The sequence below is a fragment of the Pleurodeles waltl genome, chromosome 6 (genome assembly GCF_031143425.1).
Source record: "Pleurodeles waltl isolate 20211129_DDA chromosome 6, aPleWal1.hap1.20221129, whole genome shotgun sequence".
In the NCBI taxonomy this organism is placed as follows: Eukaryota; Metazoa; Chordata; class Amphibia; order Caudata; family Salamandridae; genus Pleurodeles; species Pleurodeles waltl.
Genome location: NC_090445.1, coordinates 608,408,758 through 608,428,150, shown reverse-complemented (window position 1 = coordinate 608,428,150; position 19,393 = coordinate 608,408,758). Strand labels below are relative to the sequence as shown.

Sequence of the window (19,393 nt, the reverse complement as noted above, 5' to 3'; positions counted from 1 at the left end):
TGTAAAAGAAAGCATCATGCATAGTTGAAATGTAATCTTTGGATATGAGAATGAGAGATGGAGGTGGATGGAAGAGGGGAAGCAGAATACTAGTCTCTCTAGGAATCTCTACACCTTACGTTTTTACAGCTGAGCCACAACATATCTTCAACTATGTTAACAATGGCCTTTTTTTAAATGAACATATCTGAAATTGTATTGAATGATTTAAATTCACAAGCTTGTGAACTTTAAAGAGGAAGATGATGAAATGCATGGGGTAGCAAATGATGTGAACCATCACTGTACCCCCATTATGATTAGGACACTGTGCTAGTCAGTGCCCCTTTGCAGTGTTGATTCTGCCTAATAAATTACAGGCAGGTCAAATTTAGTTTAAGTCACCGAGCACAAGTCATCCACCAATAAGTCAATTACATTAAGAAAAGGCTTAAGACAAATCCTTATTTCTGTTTAATTCAATAACCAAAGTGATCATTACAGAAAGCAAACTTTGCTTAATTAAGGGGATCAGCATAATCGAATTATGATAGGCAAATGCCATCAATCACTAAGGTCTAGAAATGGTCTAAGAAATGGAAAAGATTCTGGATACTTCGCAATAGCCATTTTATATGTTTTCAAACAATAGAAATTCAAAACTTTAAAGCTTGCCATTACATAAATGAGCTGTACTAATATGTTATATTTCCATAGCAACCAATCAGCAAATTTGTTTGCACAATACCCGCCATCACCTCCTTCCAAATGATTGTGATTGGTTTAATGCCTCTGTGATCTAACTATGGAAAGGAAATAAACACGAATTTGAAACTTCACACAAAAAGCTGCTTCTACATATCTAATAACAATTGACATAAATTTGCATGCTACAAAGTTCTGTGCCGCATCAAGAGAAGCTAGAGGCCGATTATGATAGTGGCAGTGAGACCGCCAGACCACCAATATGATGGTGGAAGGCGGCCGCCAAGCCCGTGGCCTCCCCTTGGTCATATTACCATGTTTCCGCTGGGCTGACCGGTGGAAACAGTGCTCCACCATCGGCCTCGGCTCTCTCTGGCGCACACAGTACTCGGAATGCACACTGTCTATCATGGCAGACAGTGCGCTTTTTTGAGTGTGCTTACAGGGATGCCCTGCATTGCCCAGAACACGGTTGTAGGCAGTGCAGGAGCCCCCTCTCGCCCCAACTCTGCCTTTCCACCAGGCTTTTCATGGCGAGGACTCCGCCATGAAAAGGCTGACAGAAAGGGAAGTCGTGATCAGCATGACAGTGCCAAACTCTGCACCGCCATTGCTGACCACAACTTTCACCCCCTCCAACCCATTGATCGCTGATCCTGGCAGTGGCAGCGGTGTTGTGGTTGTCCGACTGCCAGCATTGTAAGCTGGACAGCAAGGGATGCAGCTGTCAGACCATAAGTATGGCGGTCCAAGGGACCTCCGTACTCATAATCTGGCCTTAGTGCAGCCTCTCCATGTTAACTAAAACAGCCTAAGCTAGGTTAATATTTTATTTATGAAATTCACTCTCATAATTCCCCCCAGGGATGATAAATATCATTATATTATCATCACATCATTCCAATGTTGTTATAATTGATTTTGGCATATTATTCATCTGCAATGCCCTCAGGTTATCACAAAAGTCTGAAGTTATTTTTATTATGTGTTAAAAAAAAGGTCTTTATATGTTGGGCATGCTCTCATAACAATTATTATTAGTGAAGCAATTATCTATATCAACAAATCTCTACCTATTCTACCTAGCCATGATTCAACCTTTTCCCAAATTCAAGGCTCTCCCATTATATTAACCACACTCACACTGTTATTCAGAATCTTAATATGTTTGTTAATACATTTAGTATCATCAGGTTATGCGTACAGTGCTGCACTTTTATCACATGACAGACTCCTCCCTCTTTAGCTAAATGAATATCTAAAACCAGGCAATTTTGAATGAATTGCAAACATCTTTTTATTAATCTTAGCAAAAGCACCTGCTGCTGTTTTGCTTTCCAAGAGCTCCGCGAAAGTAGGCATTTCTCTAATCTCAACATTATTCAGAGCCACACCTAAAGAAGGAATTAAAATGCTGAACACATCTAATATTTGTTTACTTACTGTATCCCTTGTCACTCTTTCGTGAAAAACAGCACTAAAACTATTACTGTGATCTATTTTTGAAAATATTAAAGCTAAATAAAAAGAGCCTGTCTACCCTCATGGAAGAGCAAAATATGCAATCTTATTACATACATCGTAAATGCCTCCAAACATAAGATTAATTCTACTTAACATATGAAACATCTCTGTGTTGTGGTTATAGGCACGTCCACTATTCCCTATTACAGTTGCTTTCTCATACTTACTATGCCTCACTCGCATAAATCACAAACTCCATTTTTGTTCTTTCAAAATTCTAAGACTAGGATGTATTTGTGATTTCTTAATCACAGCTTCTTCCTTTGAGCTTTTCATTTTATCTTCTTTAATAAAGTTATGCTCAACTTCAGTCAATTCACATGCATTCTGCATATTAGTGTTTTTAATGTTAATATTGTGAAGCTTAATAGGAGATTCAAGAATTCTGGTCTTTCAAGACCTCTGGTATTTGGCAAAGTACACAAATTAACATTGTAATATACATGACCTTGTAGGTAAATCTGATACATGAAAAGTTACTAATAGATTGAACAACGTAATGCCTAACACAATGGCAAGTGACCATAAGGCACACCCTCTGAAACAGAAGTACACAAATGGGTAACAATAAAGCAATCAGACAAATTCATTGTTCCTCTATAATTTTTCAACAGATCTGTGTATGACTTTTCTTCAAACCTTTCCTCATAATTATCCCCAATCTAATCTATGATTTTAATATAATAATTGAAACTTGATAAATTATTGAGTCATTAGTAATATTTGAAAGGTATCCACCAGGTCAAACGTGAAGAGTAAGAAACAAATAAAGGGGACTGGCGAGGAAACTGTAGTCATTACTGTAGTAATTGGAAAGCCATGCAAATCTTTTTTTTCTAAAGGCATCTTTTCTTCTTTGTGACATTCTTACTTTAAAACTCAGTCTTTTTGCAAAACACCAAAGTACAAAAAGTAATCCAAAAGTAAAAAAGGTTATCAAAGGTAGGTAGACCATTCAAGACTATCAAAAACAAAAGTTCTAAAAGGGAAAATTTGGTCTTTCAAAATTCAAGAGAAGAGTTCACTTCTTTCAGAAGAATTTACTTAGCTTTGATGATTTCATCATCTTGTTATATCACTTCACTGTGGCTCTTGTGAATCCTCGAACAAAAATTGAAGGCCTTTCAAGTGAATGGCTTTTTCATCTAATTCAGTCATTGCTGATTGAAGCTCATATTCTGGTTAATCGCCTTGTGGCAAGAATCTGGTTAGACTCTGGTAATTCTTCAGAATTTATTCCTGACTTTTTATCAGCACCTTCTCAAAATACTATTGTATCTGATTGCTCTCTGTTCTGTTCAGGACTCATTGGTAATGCTCTCCTTCCTTCTCTCACAAGTTCAGGCAGCTATACGTGATTCAATTTTACATACTCTTCACTATCCTTCTGCTTGAGTCTGATCTCCTTTTTTTTTTCTCGAGGCTTGTGGTCAGTCTTCAAAGGAGCACACAGTACTTTCATTATTTCATTTTTGAAGGGTGTCCTCTTATCCAACTCAATCGCAATTGGCACTCCGATTCTAGGGACCAGTTCCCTGGGCAGTAACATTACAATCTTTATTGCACCACATCTCCTTTATAATATGCCTCAATCCATAAAAAAAAATCATCAAGCTATACTTATGTTTATAGCTTTGAGGCATTACTATAAATCAATTTACTGCCTTGTGAACAGACTGTCATTTTTCCTAAGTGACCCATCAGTACATGTGTACTTTAGCCAACTTAATTCTGTTGACATACAATACATTTCTGACTGAAATCCTCTGTAACGGTTCTGAAAAGAGGATTTAACCAATCTTCCTTGAGAGGCTTCATCATCTCATGTCCAATCCTTAACAGAGCCTTACTATTTGCTGCTGCAATAAATCTGGTAAAACACACTTCCCATCTGTACTTTTTCAGAAACTATTCTGATCTTGCTTATGTTCTGCATATCCCCACTTTTATTTACTCATTGGACATGTCATTTTGTAAATTCAGTAGTTCATTTGTGTTTTTTATTGAGAAACCATTAGAAATAAAAGAAATTGTCTGATTGCTCATCTGTCTCCATGGACATCACAGTGCCATTCTTTGCATAAAATGTTGTGAACCTAATCTACAAAGCTACTACCTCTTGTTTCTATGTCACTACCATGTCCATGAGCTTCTCACGTAATTACCTTGATGGCAAAACCAATGCATATAACAAATCAAGAATGCAAGGTCCATTGTAAATTGATTGCCAGCTGATGTACCAAGTTCACTCTGAGACCACAATTGACCAAACCAATGGACCGCACCAAAACAATACTATAAGTATATATTGTAACACTCAAGTGATTGGCTATGCAGCAAGCTTTTGTAATGACAATCATTTCAGCTATGTGTGCTGTAGTTGCATTACACAAGTATGCTTCTTCTATTATGTATGTCAATGTGCAAACTGCATATGTAGCTCTCAAAACTCCTTGATTGTCTCCTAAACATGAACCAACCAAAAACAAAATGAAATCAGCCAAATTGAGTAGTACATCTTGAACGTCATCTTAGCTTGGTGCATAAGTCAATCACATTTAAACAGTCATGTTCTTATCCATTGTGTTCATTATTTTAATCTTTTCAATCATTTTGAAGTGGGAAAAGAGATGCTAAATTTTAAAAAAATTGCACCAATTAATTTATATATCAGAAGCCACATGTATCAACAGCTCATACTTTGCCAATCTCAAATTGGTCATAGGCAGCATATTGGAACTCATTTAAAGTATCTAAACTGAATGAGGCACCAACGCCATTTGAGTGTGTCCCATAACAATTGAATTGCTTTGTGTTATTACAATCAAAGTTGAAATGATGGATTACAGCAATTCATAAAGAACAGACTGAACTATCCCTTAACAATTACATTGCTTTGTGTAGTTTCAATCAAAGTTGTAGCGACCAATTTCAAATACCTATGAAGTGCAGACTGGACTAACAATTTAGAAAAACATGCAATTAGTCTTTTGGTAGTGCTGTGGTGTTGTGCAGGAACAGAAAATTACCTCCCTTATTTTCAGGACAAAATAAATAAATAAAATGTTTTGTTACCAGGCATTTCTAAAGCAGGTACTGAAGATAAAGAGTGTGTTAGCTCCAGGAAGGCTTTTATGCATTTATCATATTCAGTCCCCTTTATTTGTTTCTTACTCTTCACGTTTGACCTGGTGGATACCTTTCAAATATTACTAATGACTCAATAATTTATCAAGTTTCAATTATTATATTAAAATCATAGATTAGATTGGGGATAATTATGAGGAAAGGTTTGAAGAAAAGTAATATGGCAGCCTTTTTAAAGATCTTGCATTTTGGGTGCCATTTGCATTTACATTTATAAGCATTGAGGAAGGCATCCTAACCAAAACGTGTCTGCTTCTATTAAAGAAACCATCAATTTACCCCGTGAGTGCTCTGCAATTTTCTTCAGCGAATATTTATTTTATATAGCACAAATTTGAATCAAAGGTATTGGAGATCATTACATAATCACCAGTTACATTACACAAGGGCAAATTCCTTTTTTTTCTTTGTTTCTTTTAGGCACAGGGAGATTAAGGTCCTCATTACAAGTGTGGCAGTTTTACAACTGCCACAGTCGAGGTGGTGGTCTGGGCCGCTGTCTATGTGGCAGTCCGACCGCCACATAACAACCCTGGCAGTCCGACCACCAGGGAACCATAAGCTTTGCCAGGATCCATGATCCATGACGGCAGCGGTGGAGATTGTAATCCGCCAATGCAGTGCTGCCCTGCAGATTATGACCTCGCTCTCCACCAGCCTTTTCATGGCGGTAACACGGCCATGAAAAAGCTGTCAGAGAACAGGTGAAGGGGAATATGAGGGGGGGGTGGTCCCTGCACTGCCCTTGCACTTGTCATGGGCAGTGCAGGGCTCCCCCTGCCCAGCACCTTTGCAGTATTTACTGTCTGCTTTGCAGACAGTGAATATTGGAAGGGTGCTGGTGAACCCTGCGGGCTACTGCAGGGTTTACATTTACAAGTCGGAGACAATGCTGTAGCCTGTTTCCTGCTAGGCCAGCATGCAGAAACGCAGGTTTCTGCCTGCCGACCTAGCGTGAAACTACTAATGACTCCAGCAGGTTGGTTACCTCATAGGAGGTGGACACCGTGCCCGGAAGTTTGGCAGACTGAGTTTTCCATCTGCCAAACTCCTAATGAGGCCCTAAGTTATGTGCCCAGAATCACATGATACTGAGCCAACACTCAAACCTGGTTCCCAAGATCCAAAGTCGGCAGCTCCGGCCATTGCGGTATATCCTCTCTCACACACATTTACCTTTGAGAATTGAGGCTGATAGGCTATGAAGACAACTGATAGAATAGAGCTCTGCAGTAAAACTAAGCTGAATATCCTGCCTAGTTCTAGCATTGTTCTAATGCAGAGAGCTAGTACATCCTGTATTATAGCATCTGAATCACCAATGTAACATGGGCCCGTTTTCTTCCCTCACCAATATAAGCTCTGAGAACAGATATATAAATATGTTGAAATGACGTGCCACATGCTGAAAGTATAACTGAAAGCAGCATTCACAGTTCATTAGTTTATTCCTCAAGTAGTAATGTCGACATTGGGACAAGTATAGGAATAAAATCACCAGGAGTTCTGGTGTTAATCGGCTCAGCCTCTACATTCAACTGGTATTCCAATTGTAACACTTAGAACACTCATTGAATCAGAGGCACATAGACATTGCAGAAGGCCCACAACATACAGGACACCACAGGCCTGTCGTATTGCCGCTTTGTTCAAGATTATTACTGCAAAAAGGCTAGTTTATTTTTAAAAGCTATTGAATTGTATAGAAATTACAAAAAAATAGCAAATGGGCATCAGAATAACTATATGAAATCTAGTCCGTCATATCTACATAATCATCATAATTATAATTGGTGGTAAAATGGCAATAAAGAAGGAGGAAGATGAACCAATAAAAGAATAAATAATTTGCATTAGATATAGTAACAGGAATCTTTAAGTTCATATTTGGCCCTTGTTGATTACACAGTCAAGCCTTTCTTCTGGTACTGTTACCAACGTGGCTTCTATCATAACTTAGTGCTCATGGTACACCTCTGCATACAAATTTGTGTTCATTGCAAAACTATTTTCGCCTCGTGGCATATACATTGTAGGACTGTAATCTTAGATGACTTCAGAGCACCAAGATGCTCAAAAGATGGCCATGTGCACCTACTTTACCTTCTTGATATAAAAAAATAGACCTTATTAGAATCACTGGAGCAGGAGGTCAGGGATTTAGTTGGAAATAAAATCATAGGTATGATTCATATGGTATTGAATGTACTTCAATAGATAGAAACTATATCTGAAATAATAATAGCTCAATGAGGCCAATCCATTCAGCAACGATAGGTAGGAAAACTGAGCTTTTTTGTTCCACCTATCTATATATATATATATATATATATATATATATATATATATATATATATATAGTATACATACAATCTTGAAAACTTCTTTCTATAACCTTTTCATGAGGGTATAGCACAAATTTATGAATCCCTTATTCATCTGGGGCTCAGCCTTCCCTTCCTACCATCTCGGGGAGCTCCCTTGTGCTTTGTTGGTGAAAAACTGGATCACCATATCCATGCAAGTTCCTAAAGATGGTACAAACCAAACAATGTTCCGAACTCCTTATCTGCACAATTTTAAAGATAACAGAAATGGAAATTAGATATGATATATGAGCACAGTGATGTTTTATCACTGGATGGTCCTTCACAAGTATAAATGTTGCACTTTAGCTCTGCTGCATTGCTTCATGCAAAAAAAACTTCATAACTCGCTGAACAAATAATAGCTAATGCATTATGTCAATCTGATTCCTTCCTGTTTTTTCAATTTCAGAGGGCAGTTCATTGTCTATAAGGATGGTGACCCAACCCAGGTGGAGGTACATGAGAGACAATGGCTGCACAATAAATTCCACTTTGACAACGTACTTTCGGCCATGATGTCGCTCTTTACAATCTCCACATTTGAAGGCTGGCCACAGTGAGTATGAACTTGTGTCCATGTTAAGTATGCAGGAGAGGGGTGGCTGTTAAACTGAAGAAGAGATAGATATGTGCATTAAGTCAGGTTTAAATGGAGCAGTGTACCGAGGTAATGGAAAAGTGGCAGCAGTGATAGTGAATCCAGGAATTGATGATACAAGAGTGTGTGCCGCTAGAGTAAGATAACAAGAGTATCCATACAGGAATACAAAATTGGACCATATCCAGAACTTAGTGAGAGAACAAGAGAGCATCCAGCCATGGGCTAATAGGTATGCTTGTATTGATGAATGGATAAGCAAACAGAAGTATGTCTACTCTGCAGTAATAAAATGCGTATCTAGATAGTATTGAAAATATAGACATCAAAGGGTGACAGTATGTAATAATAAACCTTCAGAAGGATATGCTTTCCGAATAATGGTTACAGCATATTGCTTGAACATAATATTGAAGTCAAAATATCTGGAGTAATAAAATATCCAGGTTATAAATAATGAGTGTAAGTATATTTTTTTACTACGATAATGAGATTGAAAATAGTGTTTATAAAAATATTTTGATGTTTAATATTCGTTTAGTGGGTTCATACTGTTTCATTTTGTGTTCATATTTATTTTTTAATTGAGAACTGTGTACCAAATTTTAGCTTTTTAATACTAAAATGTATTTCAATCTGTTTTTGGGGTGGTGGGTGTTTTATTGAGTAATGTGAGTAATTGTATTACTATTATCAGGGCTATTAATTAGTATACATCACATGGTATTTAAGTGGCATTTTTTTTAATTGTTTTAAAATTAGTAGAGTAGATATTGATATTAATAATTTAATTGTATGTGTGTATATATATGTAGAGAGAGAGAGTGTGTGTGTGAGAGAGTTTTTTTTGACATTGCTATATCTTTGGTGCAGTTTGAGGAATCTACAAGACATTTTCCAAAACATATGTGCCCATGGATCTTGTTGTGCATAGAAAGTTTCAGGGTGATCCATCAAGTGGGGGCTGAGGAAAAGGAGGGTCATAAAAAGTGTGTTTCCCCGTGTTAATTTCCATAGACACTTTAGACCCTTCTGCAGCCGAACCACTAGAAGGAATTACACCAGATTTGGCAGAAAGATAGCTTTTGGCCTGCAGATCACCTTTTTGTTATTTGGTGTAAATCCATTTAGTAGTTTTTGAGGTATTAAAGGGAAGGGAAATTTGCATCTAGGGCTGGAGATTGAGAGAGATTTCCTGCTGAGATCTGATTGGTTGCCATTACTTCAAACAACAAGTGTTGGCAGCTGTTTTGGGACTTGACTGAAGCTGAGCACTCCAAAAAAACATTAAAAAAGAAAAGGCATAGGGTATATATATATATTGTAACCCCCTTAGGCTTAAAAACATATTTTTAAATCACAGAGAAATCCATGGCTGGATCTGTGGATTTTTTCAGTGACTTAACAAAAAAACAGGGTGGTCTCCTGCGTTGTAAATGCTTTGCCCCTGGGTGGGCCTGGTACCTGGGGCATTGCAGGGTAAAATAAGTGATGGAGTTGCATGGGTCCCCCCTCATAGGGCTTTTTGAAGCCCCTGGGACCACCACCTTCCTGGGGCTATGATGATTAAATATGCAGGGGTGTGCAGCCACCCTGTGTCCTAGGGACCTCCACCTCCCTGAGCAAATTTAATAATACAATGGGGGTTCCTGAGGACCCCCCTGAGCCCCGTGGACCACCACTACCCTGGGTCTAATTAAATTAAAATATAAGGGGGGGGGTCTTACGGACTCACACCCTCCCCATGCAGTGCTAATTATCCCAAATATTACAGCACTTATGGCATCTTTGATAACATCATTGATAATGTCTTTGTAACATTTACAGATAATTGTGCATGACGGGGACACAAGTTACAGTTACCTTAGGGAATAAGTTATAGTACCTTGATATAACTATAACAGGTGAATTTCTATGGCTTTGTACATTTAAAATATGAGCTTACCTATAACGTCTCTGTAATATTTGTTTTTTTGTAAGTGAATATAGATATATAAATTATCTGGTGGTGGTCAGGGACCCAGTCCTATGGGGATGAATATTTATATTAAGGGGATGGGATCGCCTGGCACCCCTCCCCAAGCCTCTATGAGTCCCTGGGGATTGCATCTCCCAGTGATGTTATGAATCTTGAGGAAGGTGGGTGAGCAGGCCCCTCCCCAAGTTACAGTAGGGCCCCGGGGACTCCATCCTTTTAAATCTATTTCATGGGAGGGGGGGAATGTAACAACCCTCTCCAAGCCTAGATCAGCCTTGAAAACCGTACCCCTTGGGACCTCATCCAAGCAGTGTCTTGGGAACCTAATTCCCTGACACACTACAGTTTCCTGCCCAGGTGAGTGTGGGTGGGAGATGCCCGCACTCCCCCAGGAGGGGAACAAATGTTTGCTTCCACCTGGGGGGGTGGGGGGTGGAGTGGAGCAAAAGGAGAATTATGCTGGCTCCTGCCAGCATGACAGTAGGTGCTGGCCTGGAAGCTGGTTTGGATCTTGGGGCCTTAAGGGTTTCTCTGTAGCCCATAATGATGGCTGCATTGTGGGTGCCCCAGGTGGGCACCTAGGGCGCAAAGTTGTCAGCTCCTTCCCGGCACCTGTATGGGTGCTGGTGGGGAGCCTGCAGGGGCTGTGGGGTCTTAGCCTCCCCCCCCGCAAGATTTGCCAACAATTTGGGTGATGTGGGTACCGGGGCACCCCTTAGCAAAAAAGAAAAGGGAATATAAATGAACAGCAGGAGATGCTATTTATTTTTTACTCTGCCATTGCAGGTGTGCACCATAATGCCCTAGGGCATTTTCTATAATACTGTTTATTCCTGGTGGTGCCCCTAGAAAGAGAAGGGACACCACCAGCCTTTTTTTCAATCTTGTGGGGGTGACAGCCAAAAGTGCAGCATGAGGGTAGGGCCCACGGCCTGGCCGCAGGTGGTGGACGTCTTACTTTACTTTAGAAAAAACACTACAAATTCACTGAAAAAAAACAAAAAGTTAAGGATGTTATTGTTAGGCAGAAATATCGGTTAAGGGAAAACATATGATTTTAAAGGAACAAAGCCACTTAATTTCACCAGTTAGTCCTGTCAAGTAACTATAACTTGTGCCCTAAAGTAACTACAACTCACGCCGTCGCCATGTGGCCTTGTCATGCACTGCTCATGACCACACATATTGCATCCCTCACGACATGTTCCATGACTTTTTTTAAACAACTTTTATTCGTTTTTATGTTATGTATGCTCCATTTGTTCATTGTATTCACGCAGTTTTGTGTGATAGTCCAAATCTTCCCTTCCTGACCCAACTTACCTAGACATGTTCTATGACATCATTGATGACAACAATACAACATCTACGGCATTTGAAATGAAGTAATTGATGACAACACTGTGTATGGTAGAATGTTAGTTATAGTAACCATCCAGGAGAGAGAGAACAAGCATTTATTAATCTACTGGTGTGAGGCATTGATTATACCGAGCATGGGGTGAGTGAATAGTGGTGTTTTTAGGCACAGGTGAGAGATCAGGAATGTGCTGTTATTCAGGCATTACAAGGCACACTTACACCCATCTATTGGTGAGATATCACATATGTATCTCACCAAGGGTGAGAGATCATGCATTTATTTGGCATTGAATGAGACTGAGACATTTATCCAGCCAGAGAAGGAAGGGTAGGGGTATATTCAGCCACAGCTGAGAAAGTATACATTTACCAAGACATAGGTGGAATAACATTGCTTTATTTAAGAAGACAGTAGTATATGCAGCAGAGAGTGAGAGGACAGGAGTATTTTTACTGGACAGGAGTGGAAGCTTAGGGAAACGATTCTGGGTGGTGTTTAGCCAACCTTGATACTGCAGCATATGATTCATTGAATAATCAGGAATACTGGTAGAGCCCCTACATAACTATTTAAGAACATTTGTTTCCACATTCAGCAGTTTTCTCCTGGAAGATTCACTCTATAAATACTCCACCACACTGGAGTAATGACAAAATTCTTATGTCTACTTTTTACTTGCAGGATATTGTATAAAGCTATTGATTCACACACAGAAGACATGGGTCCGATTTATAACTACAGAGTGGAGATGGCTATATTCTTCATCATCTACATTATCCTCATTGCATTCTTCATGATGAACATATTTGTAGGCTTTGTCATCGTCACTTTTCAGGAGCAGGGAGAACAGGAGTACAAGAACTGTGAGCTGGACAAAAATCAGGTAAGGACTAATAAAATAACATTTGAGCTCATGAAATGAACTGCCTGTATGGGCAGCATTAGGTTAAACAGGCATCATAGAGGAATATTTAAACTGTACTTCAAAAAACATATTGGACAACTGATAGCAAGTAGAGATACATGTCATAAATATTCTTGTGGAATACTCCTCTATCCTAAAATCAAATGTTCGTTGGACTTGCTCCATTGACTTTGCATCTTAATTTCTAGATACAAGACACTTATAACATAAATCTTGCACTTTTCCTTGTTCAAAGTTAGCCCAATTTCCCAGAATGTTGTCTACATGTTTCAATTTTTAGGCCAACATTTCCCTTTGAAAAACTGATAGGTTTTAATCTACACTTTATATTTTTAATTTAAATTAGGTGGAAATATCAGAATTGGTGATTGTGGTAACACAGTACCTGGAGTTTTGGTGTTAACACAAAAGATTCACCTTCTCTAAATAAGGACCAGCGAGTGTCCTTCTGCACCTAGTTCCTATTTATGGTATCCAATCCTGCAATTTTCATAATGTCTCTGGGCATACCTATCAAGACATTTTCTTTCTGACCTGTGTTTGATCCACCCGCTATTAAAAAGCACTTCTGCTTCCTGTCATTGATGTACACCATTTTGACCCTGATACCACCAAGCTCCCTGTCTTATGATCTTTTTCAAACCCTGCTCCATGTTATAGTATACCTTTTCCCATCCTTTTCACTGTCATAGTGAAAATGGTACATCAACGATGTGGTCGTTGAATTGGCAGTCACATTCAAGTTAGAAACTCCCGTGAAACATTTGCTCCTACAACTGTCCTTGAAGACCATACTCTCATTCCACATTTCTGCTACCTTTTTTGCCTTCTTTTTCCCCCATTTAATGACACCTTTCTGTTCCATTAGATCAACAAACCACTATTTTACTCCACTCTTGTAGGCAAAGTTCTCAGGCATTCAGTGTACTGCTCTACAAATATATCTATGCAAATGACCCCACTTAAAGTCAAATCCCTTCTGAGTTATAGATGCTCCTGCATTTATACAAATATTCTGAACATTGATGTTTAGTTGGCCATTCACAGACGTATAAATTTCTTCATAATCTGAAGAAATCCATACCTGTCCAAAATGTAGTTGTGTACAATTTTTGGAACTTTGTATTATGCTTGTTATGTAAAGTTCCCAAAATTACACCATTATGTCATTTTTAGAGTGGGAGCGCTGGAAAAACAAGAATGCCTGGGATGTGAGTGTCTATTGTTCTTGGCACTTGTATTTTTTGTGCTGTTTCTTTTTTGGGCAAAGTGCATTCTATGCACACTTCATGCCAACATAGAACGTTAAATGGCAGATTTGCATTTTACTTAATTTAGCATATTTTTTTAAAGGTTCTCCTAACTAAGCAAAAGCCATGTATACACATTTTGCATCCTCCCCCCCCCCCCCCCCCCCCAAATTACACATGGACATCCCTGTCCCTATCTTCATTATTCATTCTCACCACCAGTGAAGGTTTCAGGCATGTTTTACACAGCTAGGCCCAGCAAATGTTTTTTCGGTCTTGTTCTGCGAATGCTTCCCCTCATAAGAAACCAGCATGGAAAAGGGCCCCTCCTCTGTTAAGTAGATACTTAGGTTCTACATTTCATGTCAGCAATATCTGTGGCCACCCCAGCCACTTAGCTTTCTGTTCACCAATTGATTTACTATGTGTCCCATGGACAAGGGATTCAAGCCAACCTCTCCATTGATTTCACTTCCATAGATGTTTTGCTATCACCAAGCCAGAAGTCAGTATTGCTTCTCATACTGTATCACTGCTCGATGTGCATAAGGCAGGAATGATCTTCAAATCTTGTTTGAGTCAAATATGGAGCAAAGGACATAATATTACTAACTTTTCCTCACTAAAGATTACAAATCTCAGTCCATTTAAATCTGTTTTGAGATTAAGTTCCATCATTTATTGCTAGATTCATAAAATATTGGATGCAAAGCAGTAAAGATGATTAAATGTTTGGGTATAGGAATGATGACTTCAAAGCTAACTTTATGAGCGAGAACTGTACAATTGTTCCCCTGTGTCTGAGATATGCTATAAGTCTCTAGGCCACAGCCTTTATCATCCAGATGCTACAGGAACAGGGAAGCAGAGCTGAGAGTGACTGATGGGGAACGAGAAGCTTAGGCAAGGAAAGTCATTCCCAGCTCCCTAGCTTCTGTACCTTGCCTACAGTGCTATTCTTGGAGCAGGGACAGAAATATTCCACTGATCATTTCTGAGACCAAAGAAAGGACATTCCTACCCAACTCACCAAAACTCTTTTAGTATTAATCTCTAGCTTCAAGAAACTTCCAGACCTACCTACTTGTCAATCGAAGTGACCTAAAACGTTACTTAAGCCCTCCATTTTGTGTAGTCATCCGCATGCAGAAATTCCAAAAATGGATTCCTGCTTCCATTCACTGAAGCATTCATGCACTCCATGCTTACTGTACTTCATACATATTCATTGTATCCCTTGTAAATGGAGAGAAGGACCCATTTAAGGGGACTAGTAGATCTTTGGAGTGGCCTGAAATAGCCCCGTAAAGAATGTTCTGAATCTTTTATCATCAAAGATAGCTAAAAAAAAAAAGAAAAAACTGTGGAACAGATTTACGCTAAACAAACAAAAGCACACTTATGGTAAAGTCTACTTTCATGGCAAGTTTGGTGTGAATTAGTTTAGCCATTGGGGGCGGTGGGAAAAATTTCCTATGTGCACTAAAGCAGGAAAACTCTAATTTCTTGACCCCTTACTAACTTTTTTCTCCTGCATGGATCCTCATGAAACTTTGCCCACTGACGCATCATCGATGATGTCATCAACAATGTCATTTACCACGTTATGAGTAATCTAAATTGTGAGGTCATAAGCAGTGCATGACAGGAGTGCAAGAAATAGTTAGTTCACTGAAGTATAACTGGTGCATTTAAGAGTTTTGTTTTGGTTTTTACACATTAGACTATGTCTTTGTATTGTAACTATTGTCAAGAACTTAAAGTATCATGCAATTTTCTAAAACAACATTTACTTGATTAGTAAAACTTCACAACTTTTATCATTAAACTAAGTTTAAAAGATTTTTCCTTTTTTGACTCCAGTGAGTGCTATTTCACCCTGTGGACTATTTCCCCACTTGTGAGTACCATACACATTCAGCAATCCAAATACTTCACAGAAATGCTTGTTCTGGGGGAACTATGGGAAAAAATCCCTGGGATTATAAAAAACCCCATAAAAACTGTACATGTTAGTATGACAACTAAGTTCAGATACTTTCGTTTTCTACATGGCGGACATCGTTTTCCCTACAAATATAATCAACTAATGATGAAAGGAGAAACATCTCAAGCAGACACATATTGAAAAAAATGTCTGCAGACCTCCTTACACTCTGCGATCTCCAGACCAATATCCCTCCTCCCAGGAGCTAGCAAGGCTCTGAAAGAGCTTGTCAATAAGTACATGTCCTCTTTTCTAGAGATACATGCCGTCCTACACCCATGGTTCACACAGCATCTGAAGACCCCTAATTTCTGAGGATCAAAAGCTACTGCTCGTTCCCGGGATCAAGAGGGCAAGAAGTGGAGATAGCTCCTTTCCCCATTTGGCTTCCAAACTGTGGAATGCCCTTCCATTGAACATCAGAATGATTCAATTAAAACTCAGCCTCCAGAAGCAGCTGAAGGCCTTATTATAGTCCTCGCTGAGGTATGCAAAGACATCCTGTGGCTATCAATTACCAGTGCTGGTAGCCCAGTCGGGTAGCCATGCACTTTAGAAATCCTGCATATTAGAACAGAATAGAATACACTACCCTAAACAGTAAATCACCTCAATAATGGTCATCACACTTCTCGGGCTGAATGACAGCATGCATTCACAACATTTACAAAATGTATACCTAGGTATCTAGAAACTGACTCTAATACATTAGCTGTAATATTTTCTAGAACTTTGGTCCAAAAAAATAGATTTTTATTTTTTATTATTCTGTAATAGCTCCTTGAATATCAGACAAATGTAATTGCATTTAGTACAACCTGACCTTATTTCAAATGCACTGTACAATGACCTGTTATGATCATTCATTCACGAAAAACTATGCAGAAAGTAGTGTATGTTTTCCAATATATATCATTGATATCTGCCCATATTTAAACTTGGTAATGTCAGTGTTTACTTTAGCGCCATCAGATCTACATGTCAGAAGTAGCATTTTCTACTATCCCTAACAGCTAAGTGTAAAAGTACATCTGCGTTACAGGTTGGACAAATGTTGTTTTGCACAGTTTTTTTCAGCAAACTTTTAAACAACACTGATTCTCAACCTGGTATGGTTAGATACACAAATCGCTCTGAACCAATGTCAATTCTTGAAGACTGGTGACAATTCACACATTCATGGTCCCATGAATAGCTAATTACAAAGAATTCAGCAATTAAAATGTAATATTTTTCTAGAATATCTAGAACTACCATGACAAATTCCTGGACATCATTGACATTTCAAAGTAAATTGTGTTCTACCTATTCATAACTTGAGAAATTCTAAAATACCCATTGCAGGATGAAACACGTTTGTTAGCTTGCACTGTCCTTTGTAGAGTTGACAGTGCTCTACATAGTGGCTTATCTGTGTTCTATGCAGTTTTGTGACTTAGTGGAGTGAATAACATTTAAAGCTACGTGACAGTAGTAGTTTACTCCACATGATCCTTCTATATCTTTTACATCTCCACGTTCATCTTTTTCTATGGATGTTTCTCTGCTTTTGTGACTTTTGTGCCTTTTTATATGCTGTGTTTTTCTCTAACTTTGTCTGTTGGAGAATGCAATATTTTGAGGAATTGGGCATTGACTTAGATGAGGATCGTACAAACTTTTCAGTTGGTTTTGCTTTCTAGCCTATAAGATGTCTGCATTTCTTTTTATCTCACCAAAAGCAAGACAGTCCAGTCCAGAAAGTAACCTAACATGTGACAATGTAACATAACACATCATTATTTCAAAGCCTTTTGTCTATATTTATTATTGCTGCATTCAGACTTAGTCATTGTGGTTTATGTATAGCGACAGCATAAGTTAAACACAAAGGAAATAGTTCTCTGCATGCATGCAGATCATTCACTAATGGGAATTGTGTACTGCGCCTACTTATTTGGCTCCTCTATATGGCCAAACCTCACTCAGTCAGGTGAGTTGAAGTATGTGATCAAGTCTACCCCATTTCCCATTGCCCAGTTTACTAGGCCCTAGGCTTTACATTCAAATTACAGCACAAAGTAATTCTAGAATTTTTAGAGCTTTAGATTTTTTTTTTTTTAAGAAAATAGCTATACATGAAACTGGCTTTTCCAGTTTATCAAATTTCACCACTTTTTCATGTGGTGCTCCATCGTGTCTATCAAGGCAAGCTAAATAATTTCCTGCTTCTTTAACAGTAACACTTTAATATTAAACTGTGCACATTAATCCAACACCTGCATCAGGCACAGAATTTTTTAGTACCTTTTCTGGAGCTTTTTCATTACACTTGGAGGTGAAGTTTTTATCTGTCAAGAGAACAGCTGGTGTACAACTTTGGACAGCTGCTTTAGCTTCTTGATTTACCATACTTATTATAATGCCTCCTTGCATTCAGCTGTACCTCACATCTGGAGCCTATCTCATGATCCTAACTAATTTTGTGTATTGGAACTTTCATTTTAATGTTGATATTTCCAATCCAACCTAATAGTTCTTGTTTGATTGCGGAGCAGATTGTTGAAGACGGGCCAGACTTTTACAGGAATCAGCAGAAGAAAGTCCCTTAAGAATATGACATGTTTTACTCAAAATAGTAGGTTATAGCTTGTGCTGAGAACTTTTGGTATTCTTAGGTGAACAAAGTCTAGCATCAAATTTGAAATTATGCTGACCTCAGCAATAAAGAGGACCTTCAGCTTTTTAATACCCATATGAACTTCATGACAAACATCGCCAGATACCTTGTGGTACTCTGGTCTGTTGCTATGTTCTAGTGGCAACATTAGAAGATGATACAAAATTAAACTGTTTGTTTTGTGTGCTGTCAGGTCAGTGGATGGTGTTACAACACAAGAAATATTTGAATCTGTTTTTTGTATATATGCAGTAATCACTTGTATAAGGAAATGTTCCCCAGGGCCTGCCTGGCCACTGACATAGAGAAGTGTAAGGTTGAATGTGTAGCAGGTACATGCAGAATTCTCATACATAATTTCATGGTTAACTGATGGTGTCATGTCTTTGAAAAGCTTTACCTGCTCTTCATTAAGTTGAGCTACATTACTATCTAAACCAATGGACTTGGTTCTCACCTGATTCATAGCATTTTTTACTTCATTTGCTGATTGAGTGGATCTTGATTATCAATCCCTGTACTGATTTTCACAACTTCAGCTGCTATTGTTTCCTCTTGTTGAAATTCATCATTCTACATTTTTAGTTAAGTCAAAAACACTGGACACTGAATGTGAACTTTCACTGAATTGAAAGTGTTTTCGTAAGAGTCATAGTGACCTAAAAGTTCTTTATCTCTCTGCCAAGGTTTAAATAATTGCAGAAGATCCATGGAAAATCATTATTTTTTCCTGCACACTAACAACTTTACTTACAATGATTAATGAGACTCTGTTTATTATGTCTCCCCAAACAACCATTGCAGCCTTACAACTACAAAGTGACCTGCTTCTATAATTTCCATTTTTTTCAGAATGTGAAATTATTATTTTTCTTCAAGGAAAAAACAGTATTAGACAGGCATCAGTTT

General features: G+C 38.4%; 1 protein-coding gene across 1 annotated transcript in view; it reads left to right on the top strand.

The window, feature by feature from the left end:
- The window catches only part of CACNA1S (calcium voltage-gated channel subunit alpha1 S), a 381,085-nt gene that overhangs the window by 257,652 nt on the left and 104,040 nt on the right, over positions 1–19,393 (top strand). The window contains exons 24-25 of the mRNA XM_069238889.1: positions 8,134–8,280; positions 12,345–12,546. Coding sequence (XP_069094990.1) covers positions 8,134–8,280; positions 12,345–12,546 — 349 coding nt within the window. The remainder of the gene's footprint in view (positions 1–8,133; positions 8,281–12,344; positions 12,547–19,393) is intronic.